The 14478-nt window shown below is 53.6% G+C and overlaps 1 protein-coding gene across 1 annotated transcript in view; it reads right to left on the reverse strand.

Moving 5' to 3' along the window:
- The window catches only part of GREB1 (growth regulating estrogen receptor binding 1), a 124898-nt gene that overhangs the window by 44557 nt on the left and 65863 nt on the right, over nt 1–14478 (reverse strand). Inside the window, exons 6-10 of the mRNA XM_081264835.1 lie at nt 8579–8761; nt 7126–7269; nt 5230–5358; nt 1995–2108; nt 1461–1604 (exon numbers count right to left, since the gene is read on the reverse strand). Of these exons, the coding sequence (XP_081120961.1) occupies nt 1461–1604; nt 1995–2108; nt 5230–5358; nt 7126–7269; nt 8579–8761 (714 nt within the window). The remainder of the gene's footprint in view (nt 1–1460; nt 1605–1994; nt 2109–5229; nt 5359–7125; nt 7270–8578; nt 8762–14478) is intronic.

Consider the following 14478-nt stretch of genomic DNA (forward strand, 5'->3'; position numbering starts at 1 on the left):
GTCCTAGTCACAGGTCTTGTGCCAGGCTCCAGAGTAAATCTGGGGCCCAAGACACACGTCACGTCCCTGAGCAATGCTTGCCAAGCCCCACCAGGTTTCTGTTTCAGAATTTGGGCCTAGTTCTCAGGGGGTGGACCTCCAATTCACAGCTCTGATGAGCCCCTGGGTGGTGCTGGGTCACTGGACAGGGAACATAGGTGAGTCACCATGCTCACCTGGTGGCTTATTAGAGACCAGGTAAAGAGCTACCATAAAAGGATGTGACATTTGTCCCAAAAGAGGCTCAGAAAAGCTGCCGTGGGAGCCCGCTGGGCCTTGAAGCTGGTGGGGTTTGGAGTCAGGAGTCCAGGAGCAAGCGCTTCACAGGGAGGGCCTCAGCTTATACAGAGGCAGCGGAGGGAAGAGCGTATGAGAGGAAAAAGAGGCCGCACTCTGAGACCCTTAAGTGTCGCAGGGATCCCCTCTCTGGGGCTGCTGGCTCAGGTGGGGGAAGCTCTGCCCACACCTCTGAGCCCCCAGCCTCACCTAGCACCGTGTTCTCAGCGCCAGCTGCACACACACATCAGCCGAACGCTGGCCAGTGAGTCATCGGGCCCCGAGGAAGCACCCTAACCACAGGCCCTGCCTCCTGCCCAGTCCTCAGCCCAGATTTGTACCCCACTTCCTCAATTTCATGTCCTTTTTTTGTTCTTGGTTTTTGGGTGGTTTTTTTTGGAGGGGTGGATATTTCTTTGTTTTAGGGGGAAAAAAAGAAGAAGAAGAGCCTTTTGTTAGTAAACCAAATGTACCCAAGGCCCTGCGTGTGCGCGCACACGTGCGCTTACTCAACTACATGCGGCACACTGCCCTTGGGGGCACCATCAGCAAGTGAGACCCCCTAAATCCTCACACAGTTTCCCATTTCAAGGTCTCGGACTTCACTGGAAAGGGGTTTCCTTGAGGAAGTAAAACATCTACTTCCTGTAGGATATGTCAGCCACAGTGTGAAACAGATCAGATCTGATTTTGTTTAAGGCACGTACAGTGGTGCCCAGGGCTGTCCTTGCCCAGTCAGAGTCAGTTGCGTACTCAAAAAAAAAAAACAATGGCTCTGGGTGATGACAGGACCAGCCACAGACCAGCGCTCCCGGAAGCAAGGGATACATCTGTCCCTCTCCCGGTCCCTGGTACTCGGCACTGTGGGCCCTCCGGGGAGCTGAGCTGGGGAAGGACACATAAACAAGCGACCATAAGGCTGTCATGAGTGAGACCCTGGGCTTGGGCCCGCTGTGGAAAACCGACGAGCTCTGAAATCCCTGGCATGTAATCGGGGAGCCTGGGAGCTGGCTTGCTTCCTTTTTTCATGGCCCTGTTAGGCTTGTCTCCGGAGGACACGTGTGGAATCAGGTCACACTTTTGCCTGACTCTGGTGGCTTCTTCCAGCCTCCCACCTCCACAGCTGGGTGCGCTGCTGTACTTGCCTTTAAATATCACCGGCTTGGCCTTGCATATCTTCAGCAAGTTGTCAGGGACCGACACTGGTTCTCCAGAGGCCACAACGGGAAAGGAGACTGAGGCTGGTCCCACCAAGCCAGCCTGAGGCACACGGGACACACCTGCACCCTCTAGGAACATGCCAAGAGGGTAAGGGAGATGCATCAGATGAGGTGGCGTCCCAACCAGCCCCATGTCAGGCCGGCGAACAAAACTGCCCACTGACCCATACCCACATCAGCACCACCTCCCCCTCCAGATGACCCGGTCCCCTCCTCTTCCACATCCAGTGAGTGGCATAGAAGCCACCTTTCAGACCTCCCTGGGATCAGGGACTGCTCTCCAGGACCCTGGGCCTGGTTAAACAGGTGACATATGAGTAAGAAATCCTTTTGCCGTGCCAACGTGTGTCTCCCTGGAACCTGCTCCCTAAGGCCACACACAGTGGGCACGTACACACCACAGGAGCAACACCACCATGGGTGCCCAAGAGCTGGGCTTTGGCAAGGCAGGTCACCTACCATACTTAGCTCTGTTCCCGCTACTCTGAGAGTAGCCGCCATCTGTAGCTGATGGAGATTCTGGAGACCACCCTTTGTGGCGTTTTTTGGGGGGCCCGGAGTTTGGCAAGATACCTAGACAATATTCAGAGCATGGATTAGGCTGTTACCAGAAATGAGCCTCAATACAACTTTCTTCTGATTTGGAGAACATTTATTGAGTATTTTGGTGGAGGAACTTTGGAGAAAGACAATCACAGTTTTAAAATAGATTCTAAGTATCTAGGGAAGTATCTAGGTGAAAGGCAACATCCTTTCATTTTTTATAAATGTTCCACACTAAAGTTGCGCATGTGTTTAAGCTTTATCTCTGACCTAAACTCTTTCATCATTAAAACAGGATAATAAAACCTACTCTGACAAGTGATTCAATCAGGACTAAAGAGAATATAGGCAATGTACTTTGTATACCTAGAAGATGATTGGGGCTCAATAAATGGCGGCCACCGCCATCCTCATCATCACTGCCTCATTGTTATATAGATTGCAACATATTTTTGAAGAGTTGGATGTTTGTAGACCAGCAACCAACTGCAGCATTCAATGCACCACTGCACTATCACCACTCGAGGGCAGTATTGATCCACCGATGACTAACGCCTACCCAACCCCCACCCCAGGCAGGGAGCCTAGAAAACTAATTTCAGATGGGGGAAAAATCCAGGAGGGAAGCTGGACCCACTGCAGCTCATGAGTCATTCCTGCCCACTCCAGGTAACAGCATGTTCATGACTCAAGCTATGTATGTGAAGGATTCAAAATATCAAGATTGGGTTGCCATAGTTTCTTGAACAATCTGACACAAAATGTCCCCTACATTCAGAGCTCCTTGTCTCAATCAGTCCTAAATACCTGTTAAACTCACCTGAGAACTTTGCAAACTCTCTTTCCCCCAGTTCAGGACAGGGAGCCCAGGCATCCTGACTAGGAACTCCCCGAAGAGTCTAACCTGCAGCCAGGGTGGAGATTAGCCACCTGGGAGCCTGATTCTCAGTTTCACCTGAGAAGGAGTCACACTGGCCCCAGCGAGGTTCCTCAGAACTGCCCCTCCTGAGCCTCTCTGTGAGTTACAGCTGTGGAAGTGACGGTAAGAGAGGGCACCTGGGCCGCCTCCCAGGTACTCTGAAGCCCACTGTAATTTGAGAATGACTGCTTCAGAGTCTCTTGGGAGTAACCCCAAAATATTTCTACCTCTTCTTTAGACTGATCAAGACATAATAAAATAAACTGAGTAAAAAGTTAAAAGCAGCGCTGGGGCCGGGGCTCAGTGGTAGAGCGCTTGCCGAGCGTGTGTACGGCACTGGGTTTGATCCCCAGCACCACATTCAAATACTAACTAAATAAAATAAAGGTAATGTGTCCATCTACAACTAAAAATAAAAGTTAAAAACATGAAGTACTTTGCTTACAAAGAGCTTTAAGACCAGTGGGCTCCTTGATCATCCCGCCTAAGGCAGGGCCGCCATCTTCATTCCCACCTCCCCACATCCATCCTAGACACAGTGAAAGGGCTCCCACCCAACCTCGTGGGCAGGTCCTCAGCGCTGCAGAAGGGGCCTGAACTGAGCCGTGGAGTGGAAGACCTGAGAACTCCCCCACTTTGGGAAGCTTAACCCTAAATGACTCCAAGCTGACTCTAAGCCCATAAGCCCTTTCCAAACATCACCCGGAGTGACCATTGGTATGGCATGGGCCAACTATTTCTTACACCATCTCTGAAGAAAGGGCCATTATCTGGCATCTGAGGGAGGCAACTCTTATTGCAAGACACTCCTTGCAGGACATTCGGCACCCGCCCAGCCCATCTCTGGAGATGGCGTAGGATAATCACTTAGCTCTTAGGAACCTCTTGTCCTGGAGAGCCACTGGCCCACATCCACAGCTGACTGGGGGGAAGGGCAGGCCTGCAGCCCCAGAAGGGAGCCCTCCGGCAGGGAGAGGACAGCGGAGAGGCAGCAGCCAAGTGCAGGGTGTGGGCAGGAGGGCAGCCATCACGGGAAATGAGGCTCAACAGTCTGGCTGTGGACAGGTTCCAGAAGGGCTTAGGCCCATAGGGATTTGGGGATCTATGTTTCCCACACCCCTCCATGGAGTACGGCACTGGAAAGTTCCTTCATTCTAGCCAAGAAGGCAACTCTCCCGGCTGGCTTCCCAAAGCCAAGGGCACAGGGTTCCATGCACAGGGAGGCCCTTGTCCCCCTGTGTGGGGTGGAGGATGGGCACCCACAGATCTCAGCTACAAGATGGAGCCACCTCCTGGGCCTTGGCCACTCTGAATTCAGCACCTAGAGGAGAACAGTCGCAGGATGAGGGCAGGAGCCAGGCTGGGGCTCCTCAGGGAAGGTTAGGAAATCCATAAGATTACATCAGGGGTGTCCTCCCTGCCACAGTGGCGATGGATTCCAGCCCAGGCCTGCCTCTCTGGACCTCAGTCTCCTCCTCAGTCAGTGTGGGGCTGGAGGCTTCCTAAGGCCTTTCCACCTGGATGCCTTAGATTCTCACCTGTGTGCATGAAGGAGGAAGGACAGAGGGGACGGGCTTGTGAAGTGGTGGCTCTGGATAAGCACTTGGGGAGAGCACGGGCCCCACGACCTTCCTCGGGTCTGCTCGGCCCTTTGCTGCCTCCTCTCGCCCACCTCCATCTCAGCCCCCTTCCTCCAGCGCCATCTGCAAAGAAGGCTCCCAACTCAGGAGGCAGCTCAGCTGTCACCTCCTCCACCTCTGGGTGGTGGCAGTGACAGCCTCTGTGACACACTGGTGTGGATGGCAGCCGGTACCACAGGGAGCTGCAGGTGTGTGAGGGGTCACAGCAGCTCCTCCAGCTGACCCTCCTGAGGTCCCCATCCTCTGACTAGCAGGCCACAGAGCTGGGTTTAAATTCAGATCCCAAACCTTTGTCAACACCACTGCCCCCATTTCTCCAAAATTCCACAGCCCTCGATGTGTGGTCCCAGAGAGGGGTCAGTCACTGTCACCATGAGGGTCTCACTGCTCCTCGGCACACACGACGTCTCCCATGTGTGACTCTCACATAGCTCCAGGGCCCCCCGGCACAGACCCCAGATACAGGAGGCACCGCCAACCTGGCCTGATGCTCCTCAAAGCAACACGGGACTCCGGGAGGCTCAGCAGCCTCAGCTCTGAGTCTCCTTTGTCCGCGCTGTCCTGGACCCTGGGACCCCGGGATGAGCACTACCTAGGGCCGAGGGCCGCGGCAGGGCTGACAGGCTGCTCTTCGCCAGCTGCTGGTGCTTGGGGGAATCTTTGCCGTTGAAGACAGCTGGGCCGGAGGCTGAGGTCAGCGAGGGGTGGTCGGGGGCTGGTCCTGGAGCAGAGAAAGGAGGGAGAAGGGTCAGTCCCCAGGATGTTCTGTGGGCTACACAAGCAGGAAATGGTTTTCTTCCACTTTTGTAAACTGCCTTGGTACTGGCAAGCCCCACCAGGAGGTCAGAATTTTAACTGTTATCCTTCATTCATTTTTATTTTGCGTGTGGGTGGTGCGGGGGAGGGAGCCCAGGGCCTCGCCCCTGCAGGGGAGCTCCACACCGAGCCACATCCCTAGCCCTAGAGGTGGGGATTCCTGACAGGGCGAGTCTGCCTCGCCGCCCACAGGACAGGAGCAGGTGCACACACGCATGCACACTCCTGCTTGTGAGAAGCAGACACGACTGGGTGAAAGAGACCAAGGGAACATGAGTAGCCAGTGGCCCCCAGGCTCCAGGGCCTCGCCTGACAGCTCCGCCTCCTTCCACCTTCCTTTCCTCCCCTGGAGAAAGGCGGCTGGGTTTGCAGCCTCCCAGGTCTGATCTGCTGTGGGTCCTGGGCTCCCCATGTCTTGGGACAGTTCTGGGGACAACCATGGGTTCAGGCCTCCCGCGCCTGCCTGACTGCACTGTCGAGTTGTGCAAGTCTCCAGAATGCTCTGGGAGGCTCTGGAGCCAGGAGCAGCGCTGAGTCTTTCCTGTGGGCACAGCTGCCAGTCAGGGGCTAATAGCAGGGTTCTGAAGCCAGGCGGCCTATAGCTGAACTCAGGCTGTCCCTCACGAGCTGTGAGACCTGGGCCACTTACTCAACCTGCCCTACTTCAAGGTGCTCTCCATGAGCCAGGGTGGTGACAGCAGCAGCCCACGGCACTCCCTGCAGAGGACCTGAGTGAGTGGCTGTGAAGCATGTGGAAGAGAGCCTGGCACGAAGCGGGCACTGGGCATGCCCACTCTCACTGTGACCTCAGTTCTCATAATCACCCTGCAAACTAGACAGGAAGGGTGTCCCCAACATTACAGATGAGGAAACAGAGGACCCAAGGGCTTCAGTGAGTTACTGCAAGTCATTCAGCAGAAGGTGGCAGGCTAGAATGTATGCCCAGGTGCTCAGATGCAGAAACAGAAGACTCCTCAGTCCAGGTACAGAGGGGTTGGGCACACGGGCACAGGGAGGCAGCAAGGCCCTCAGCAGCTGCCATGTGGACTAGGCCCAGTGCCTCAGCAGAAGGGCACTTCCCAGCCCAGGAAGACAACCAGTGACCTTCCAGCATCCTTGAGAAGGCGGGTCTCTCTGGATAACAACCATCCTGTTTTGAAGGTCTGTGGAGGGTGGCCAAGTGCCAAACACAGGAAACAGAAATGGCCGCTGTCAAGTCTCAGCTGCCTCCGCCTGTGAGGTCCTAGGCAAGTGCCCATGAGCCTCGGTTTCCCAGTCACTGAGCTGCTCATGGGGCGCTTGCCAGGGTTGGATGAGACGCATGCAGATTGGAGCGCAATCAGCACACAGTAAGTGGCAGCCACCTGGACTCCTCTGCCCCTCCCAGAGATGCAGCTCCGCCACTGACTTGGTACCTGTTATGTGCTGAGTCCTGGGCTGCGAATCGGGGGTGCAGAGGGATCTGACCCCACCACTGAGGGGTCACATTACACATCAAAGGGCAGAAAATTACTGATTACCAATTCAAAATGACACATGACACGGTGGGGGGGAGACCACATGGGAGCCCACCCTCCATTTATTCTGCAGATGGTGGACTCCATAGTGAACAGGCTCGAGGAGACGCTAGGCCTGGGGTCTTGGCACCTGGGGCACTCCTCCACCGCCTCACCTGCCTGTTGGGCTCCCATCAGGACGCTGGGGTTCGTCCCAGGAACGGACTCACTGGGGAAGGCAGCCAGAGGCCCCGAGCTCTCCAGCGGCGGGAAGAGAGAGCTGGAGCAAGTCCCAGCGGAGCTCTGCCGGCTTCTGAACTCTAGGAACAAGAAGCCCGCGTGAAACCAGCCTGCTCTTTTCCAACAGTTAGGAAGCGATTTCCTAGACTGGAAGGTGTCAACCAGGAGAGTGGGATGTGCAGACATCCATAAGAGATGCCACAGCACGAGGCTGGCCTTCACTTCAGTGCAGAGCTGGGGTGAGAGGGGGTGGCAGAGGACGGTCCTCCACCATGGTCCACGCCAAGGGACGACTCGGACAGTCAGGAGCGAGCGCAACAGCACACAGGTGGGACAGGCAGAGAAGTCAACCGCCCCATCTGATCCCTGCCCAAAGGCCCAAGAGGAACCATTACTCAAAGGTAGAGGAGTGATCAGGGCGTCCCTCCGTTTCCCAGCCGTCCCCTGCTGGAAGGGCTACTCCCAGCAACAAATCTAATGTGTATCACATCACAGCAAGCAGTCAGAGACGGTGGGCTGGGCTCACAAAGAGGAGATCCGCTTCGTCCACAGGGCTAGGAAACTGACTGGCACATGGTAGGAGCTCAAGAAATAGTCATCAAATAAACTAAGAAGACGGGAAGGGGGGGGAGGGGCGCCCAGAGATGCCCACTCGAAAAGCCTCTTCCTGCTGCTCGCAGAACCTGCCACGGAGACTGCAGAAGACCAGAAGCAAGGAACCAGTGAGGGACAAAAGGACAGCTCTCCTGACCGTCCCGCCGGAGAGGCCCTCCAGGACACACCTGTCCACCCAGGGCAGGCCTCAGCACACCCAGCCCCTCTGCTCTCCCCCTCAAAGCTGACTGGACACTAGGGGTGCAGGGGAGGCCAAGAGGGCCACAGTGGAGCCCTCTCATGAAGCTTCAGGAAGCTGGGCCATCAGGTCCTGGGGGACCAGCAACAATAGCTGGTCTTTGGGGTGTAGGGGGGTGGCGCTGATCAAGCCAAGCTTGCTCTCGATCGGGGTTCCCCAGCCTCAGCATCCTTCGTGCTGGTGGCTGTCCTAAGCACTGCAGGAGGTCCAGCAGCACCCTGGTCACTCCCCGCCCCGGGAGCCAGGAGCACCTCCAGTCATGATCAGAAATGTCTGCAGGTGTTGCCAAACATCACCTGGGACAAAAATCACCCCAGTCGAGAACCACTGCCCCAAACACTTGCCACAAAGAGCACAGTACAGAGTGGCCCTTTGTCACTTGTAAATGTCCCGTGCACTTAGTCTGTCACTACAGTAGACACCTGCAGTGCAAAGGTGCTCTGTGTCACTCGATGGCAGCCCTTCACACTCACAGGCACCGTGGCCCACTGGGGACTGCCAGCACCCAGCACTCCCTCCAGAGCCAAACTCCTCACCTGAGCCCTTCCAGCAGATCAAAGGTCCCTTGGTCAGCGTCCCCTGGGCATTGCGGACCAGGTAGTACTTCAGGTGCTTCTGCTTCTTGGGCTGGGTGGTCAGCTTCAGGTTTATGTGATTGGAGAAGTCCGTGAAGTAGCAGAAGCCCTTCTTTCCACAACCCACACAGTTCCCAGAGAAACCTGGGGGGGAAATGAGCCGTGAGCCTCTTCCACTTACCTCTAATATCCTCTTCAAATGACACCTGGTTCATCAAAACCAGAATATTCACTTCTGTACCACCAGCCAGAGAATGCCAAGAGGCAAAGGCCGGACCATGTCAGACCAGCCCAGGGGCCAAGGCGGCCATGACTTAAATGGAAGGGTGAGAAGACCTAGCCCGGGAGTGGGGACATGGGCCTGGCAAGCTTGGAAGAGAGTGTGTGTGTGTGTGTGTGTGTGTGTGTGTGTGTGTGTGTGTGTTAGTTATGGGAGCACTCTACAACTGAGCTACATCTCCAGTTCTTTGTTTTTATTTTGAGACAGGGTCTCAGTAAGTTGCCAGGCTGGCCTCAAACTCGAAAGCCTCCTGCCCCAGCCTCCCAAGTCACTGGCAATGTAGACATGAGCCACCATGCCTAGCTGAAGGGCATATATGAAACCTATCTGTGGAGCAAACTCTGAAGAAGAAGAACAGTCCCACTCAACTCTCTTCGGGGATGGAGTACCAGCTTCACTCCCTTGGCACTGGCCAGGTACAGAATCTCCAAGCAATTAGCCAACTGAGCCTGGATACAGTGGAGACCTCCTGGGTCCTACCACCCATCCTGGACTGGAGCTGAGCCAATGAGTTGCTAAAAAGAATCAGAGAGCACCATGATGCACAGGGGGGACCCTGGGATTCCCAGCCATCAAATGAAGGCACTACACAGGAAGGTGGCCGTCTGTGGGGTCAGCATCCTCCTGCCTGGCTGGACAGGCCTTTCCGGGAGGTGACGGAGATTCCCATGGGCTCTGACACTCTGGTCAGGCCTCTGGGCAGTGTGATGACAGGAACCTCCTCATGTGAATGGTTAGTGTCCAGAGCGCGAGTGTGAAAAGACCTTCACGAACTCTGAAGCCCACTGGAACTGCACTCATGAAAGTGCAGGTCAGTGGGAGACTCCTCTCTGACCTGTTCCTCCTTGAACTACCACAAGGCCTTGCTCTGCCCACTGAGACGTCTGGTTTCTATGAGTCCAAGGTCCTCCGCTAGGGGAGACCCTGAAGCTGAGACAAATTTATTCTGTCCTGTTATCTGGCTGACACGTCTACAAAGGTCACAGAACATCTTAGACAGCAGATGCGTGTGTCTCTGCACAGCTCTGCCCTTAGTCTCCCTGGGCCTTGGGCTAGGTCCCAGTACTCCCAGGGAGTGAAGGTTAAAACAACTCCACAGCAAATAATACATTCCCATCAGAGTCTGGTCTGCCTATTTTAAGTTAATGTAATGTTCCTCAAAAGGCCTTAGGAATGAGGACAAATTTCTCAGCCTGGCCGCAGGCCAGCTCCAGGCAACCCACCCTCCACCATCCTATCCCCCAGCACCAGCACAAACAGACAAGGCACCAGGACATTAAACCACTGTATTCCATATTTACTTGTTTTTTTATGGGACAGGGAACTGATGTGCAGAGAGCCAAGGCGTCCTTGCCACTCCTCTTCAGCACACAGGACGCTCAGCTGAACTGACCCCCGTGGCCAGTCAGTACAGAAAGCAAACCCCATGCAAAACTGGAGAACCCAAGAGCTGGAGGTTCCTGCTGGGGGCTGACCTCCAGATAGAGGGTCTGTTCCTGCCAAGTACTGCACCACAGGGGGCTCTGCAAACAGATCTCCCGGTACTCCCCAGCCGCACCGCACTGTGGGGTCCTCCTGCGTCTGTCTAACAGGCGCGTCCTAAACGGATACCAGCAGGCGTAGGACAGGACACAGAACGCAGTGCTGCTCCTGGGCCTCTGCTCCCTCTCTCACAGTGGACCTTGCACAAATTGGAAGTCAGAGGGGCCTGGGTTCAATTTTTGACTTGAGGACTGTGGCTCTGGGCAAGTTAATTATCATCTCTGAGATTTAATTTCCTCATCTGAATACTATACAACAATGGCTAACCCCGCTGCACTAAGCACTTTACATTATACACCTTCTCTTCAGACCCTCAGGAAGCCCCCCTAAACTGCAGTTCATGGTAGTGTCTCCACTTCATAGATGAGGGACTCAAGGCTCAGAGAGGAGCCCACAGGTATAGACAGGAAGTGCTGGGCTGGGACTACCACTCTGCTAAGCCATCTCCCCCAAGAATTCATGTGGAAAGAGCACTTCAAGTGTCAAGTGCAAGCTCGGGGGTCTGGGCGTTTAGAGGTCTAGAGGTATAGAAGTCCCAGAGCTCTCTCTAGGGCTAAGCTGTATTAGGCAGGAGAGCGCAGCTGGGCTCAGGAGACCCCCTTGAAGCACATGAGATAAGGGGGATGTGGCTTGGTCTCTCTGGCTTTAAGGCTAGTACTAATAGCTCAGTACTTCCATCCAGAACCAGCTATCCACAGGTGGCTTCCTTTGAACTTGGTGGGAGGTCTCCAAGCTCACAGCTTATGGCCCACTGACACCTGCCATTTCCTTCTTGAATCAGCCTCAGGAGGCCTCCAGGACAGCCACCACATGAGTCATGAGTGACAGACACAGCCCCCCAGGAGTGCTGCCTCACCTGTGCTTTCCTGGCAGTGTGGGTGCTCAGAACGGCCTTGACCTTGGCAGTTACTGCAGTGTAGATGGCCACTGGGCCAGCTCATCCAGCCTCCGTGAAATGATACATACATGGCAGATCTTTTTGATTACAGAAATGTCAGGAGCACTCATTGGAAGAAAATTACTTGGACTTAAACCAGGTGCTCTGAGGAGAACACAGATTAAAACTCATGGCCCCTGAGTGTCAGGAGGAAGAGACAGACACAACTGAAGGACTCCTGACCAGGACAGTGACAACAGCAGCTCCTCCCACCTGGGCCAGCCTGTCCTCTGTCAGGTAGAGCCCGCGTCACCATCCCCACTTGAGCTGGAGAAGCTGAGGTGCCAAGAGAGAAAGCATGTCCCTGCTAATCTAACACTTGTTTTTCTAGCATGATGGGCTGCGGGGAGGAAGAGGAAAGGGCCCAGAGAGATTCAGGAGGGACTCCAGGAGGACATGCTGGCAAGCAGGATCTAAACTGGACCTCAACAGGGCTCCTGCGCTCCTTCCAAGGAATGAACGGTTCCAGGTGGCACGCACTATGCCCGGCAAGCTCAACGGCCACCCTCCAGGTCCCTGAAAATGAACAGGACGAATCCAGCACTGTCCTGGTCCACGCAGCAGGTGGAGTGGAGAAGCAACACCCAGCACCTGTCTGCACTGTAATCAGCAGCTCCTCAGATTTACCTAAGTCCCCACCAGGATGGTGAGTGGAGAAGACAACTGGCCAAAAAAAAAAAAAAAAAAAAAAAAAGGATGCTTCCTTTCAGGAGGTGGGATTCGGGCAATTTGTCCTTTTTAGTTTTTAATTTTTGGATTTCCACCATCTCTACCACCATCCTATTTGTGGAGGTAAAGATGGCTTAACAAGTGAGGGGAAAAATGGCCCAGAGCTCGTGCCTTGATTATGTTGACCAAATCCCAACCAAGTGGAGCAACACCCCTTGGCCAGGAAAGCACACGGAGCCAGTCAGATTCCAGATGAGACAGGAGCCCAGCTGGGATGGAGGGGGACAAAACCCAGAGGCACCAGAGGAGCCACTACAGCTATCTCAGATCCTCAACAGCTCAAGACTCGGCCCCCTGCCTAGTTTTCTCTTTTGATCAAAATCATGTATGTGGGTGAGAGCCAAGAGGACAGCAAATGCAAAAATTAAAACATAGCAACCACCTTATTTTACACCTCCATTGTTTCTTAAAAGTATAAACCAAAAGGCGAACACAAGGAAGAAGGACCTGTAGATTAAGATTTAAGAAACCAATCAACAATATGCTTTAAGAGAACCTTGTTTGGGTCTTAATTTTAAAAAAAAAAACATTTAAAAAAAAGGCGTAAGATAAAATTAGAACACACCAGATATTTGTCAATATTAAAGAATGCTGTTAAATGTTTTGATATGCCTTGGGTTCAAACCCTAGCACCACACACACACACACACACAAAAAAATTATATGATAATGGTACTGAATCTCCAACAAAACCCCTGTCTTTTAGAGATAGATAACACACTGAATTATTTGCAGATGAAATGATACAATGTTTGGGATTTACTTTAAAGTCACCCTGGAGGGGGAGAAGGCAGAGTTCTGAATCACACAGCACCGGTCACTGTTGCAGGGAAAGGGCACGTTTTGCTGACCCACTCCTCTCTCCACTGCTGCAATTTGAACAGTCTTCCTTCAAATCACCGTTTCCAAGCAGAACCCAACTAAAACCCCCAGCTCCAGCTCCAGCCTCTGCCTGTGAGCCACGCTCTGGGCACGGGGAGCTCTAGCCGTCTCTCCAGCATGCCAAGTTCTTCATAACATGGTTCCCTCTGACCCAGATAGCCTTCATCCCCTAGGATGTGAGCACGAGGACCAGATGGAGGGATTCAAGTTCAGGATCTGCCAGTTACAGCCTGGGTGACCCTAAGCCTGTCAGTCAACCTGTCTGAGCCTTCACTGCTTCATATTAACCCTAGATTTGAATGAGCCACCTCACTTGTTATGTTAACCTACTTGGAACAGTTTCTAACCAGGATAAATCCTGGATAAACACTAGCTGCAATTAGCATTTAGCTGCTATTATTCTCCAAAAGCAAAATGCCGTTCATTTTTCAGGGCCCAGCTCAAACCCCACCTCCTCTGAAACACTTTTCCCATCACCAGCTTATGTGTGACCTTCAACACCCCCATGACCTTCAACAGTACCACAGCCCTCTATGAGACCCCACACAAAGACAGGCTCTAAGACCTGGTGACCTGTTCGTTTGTCCTGGACCTCGGAGCTGGTTCTCCATTTGCCTGAGTCTCCCCCAACTCTGGGAGTTCAGAAGAGAAGGGCGGGGTCCCACGTGGCCCTAGGCAGAGCAGAAAGGCCAGCCCTAAATCTGAGGTTAAAAATTCAATAAATACTTGCTTAATTACTTACCTACTAACTGAACAAAGAATTCATTTCCTTCTATGTATGAAATGAAGATTCTAGCAAGACACGTTTTCTTCTCTTACCTCTAAGCTATCGGCTAATTTAGGTGAATGACTAGAAAAAACCTGGAAGACACCCTGGATTTTACCTTTCAGCATTCAGATAAAATCCTCAGTGGACTCAAAGTCACTAAAGCAAGACACTCCTGACACAATAGCTTCCTCTAGATATCCCACCACTGCCTCCGTTTTATAGGTCACTAAAAAGCACTGAACCAGCCCTGGGGGCTTGGGGACCCCCTCCCCTTGCAGCATTGGGGTTAACTGCAGGAAACCTAACAGTAGGAAGCGTGCAAGCTGAGAGCCCTGCGGTTTCCAAAGAGGGAAAGTGTGGGTTATTACCACCAGCCTTGCGACCCTCCTGCATGGCTTTTTGCAGGCAATTAACAAAGATCCACTTCCTGGGCATTCGCCCACCCCTGGAGGAGCCAGGAGATCCCCGCCTCCGGCTCCAGAGGCAGAACCTCCTGGGTTTACTACCCTGGCAATTCTCTCAAGCACAAAGTGGTGGAATGCAGACAGATCCCCAGCCGCAAGCACATCAAAGGCCAAGGTGGGGTGGGGCGCCATCTCCCCGCCACCTCGTGAAGCAAACGCAGCCCAGCCGAGGTTCAATCAGCTTCTTGGGTAGAGTGACTTTCCTGAGATTATTCCTGGTGTAAAGAACTGCTAAGGATGGCTGGCTGAAACTTGAGC

Source organism: Spermophilus citellus (assembly GCF_964194105.1).
Source record: "Spermophilus citellus genome assembly, chromosome: 13".
Lineage (NCBI taxonomy): Eukaryota > Metazoa > Chordata > Mammalia > Rodentia > Sciuridae > Spermophilus > Spermophilus citellus.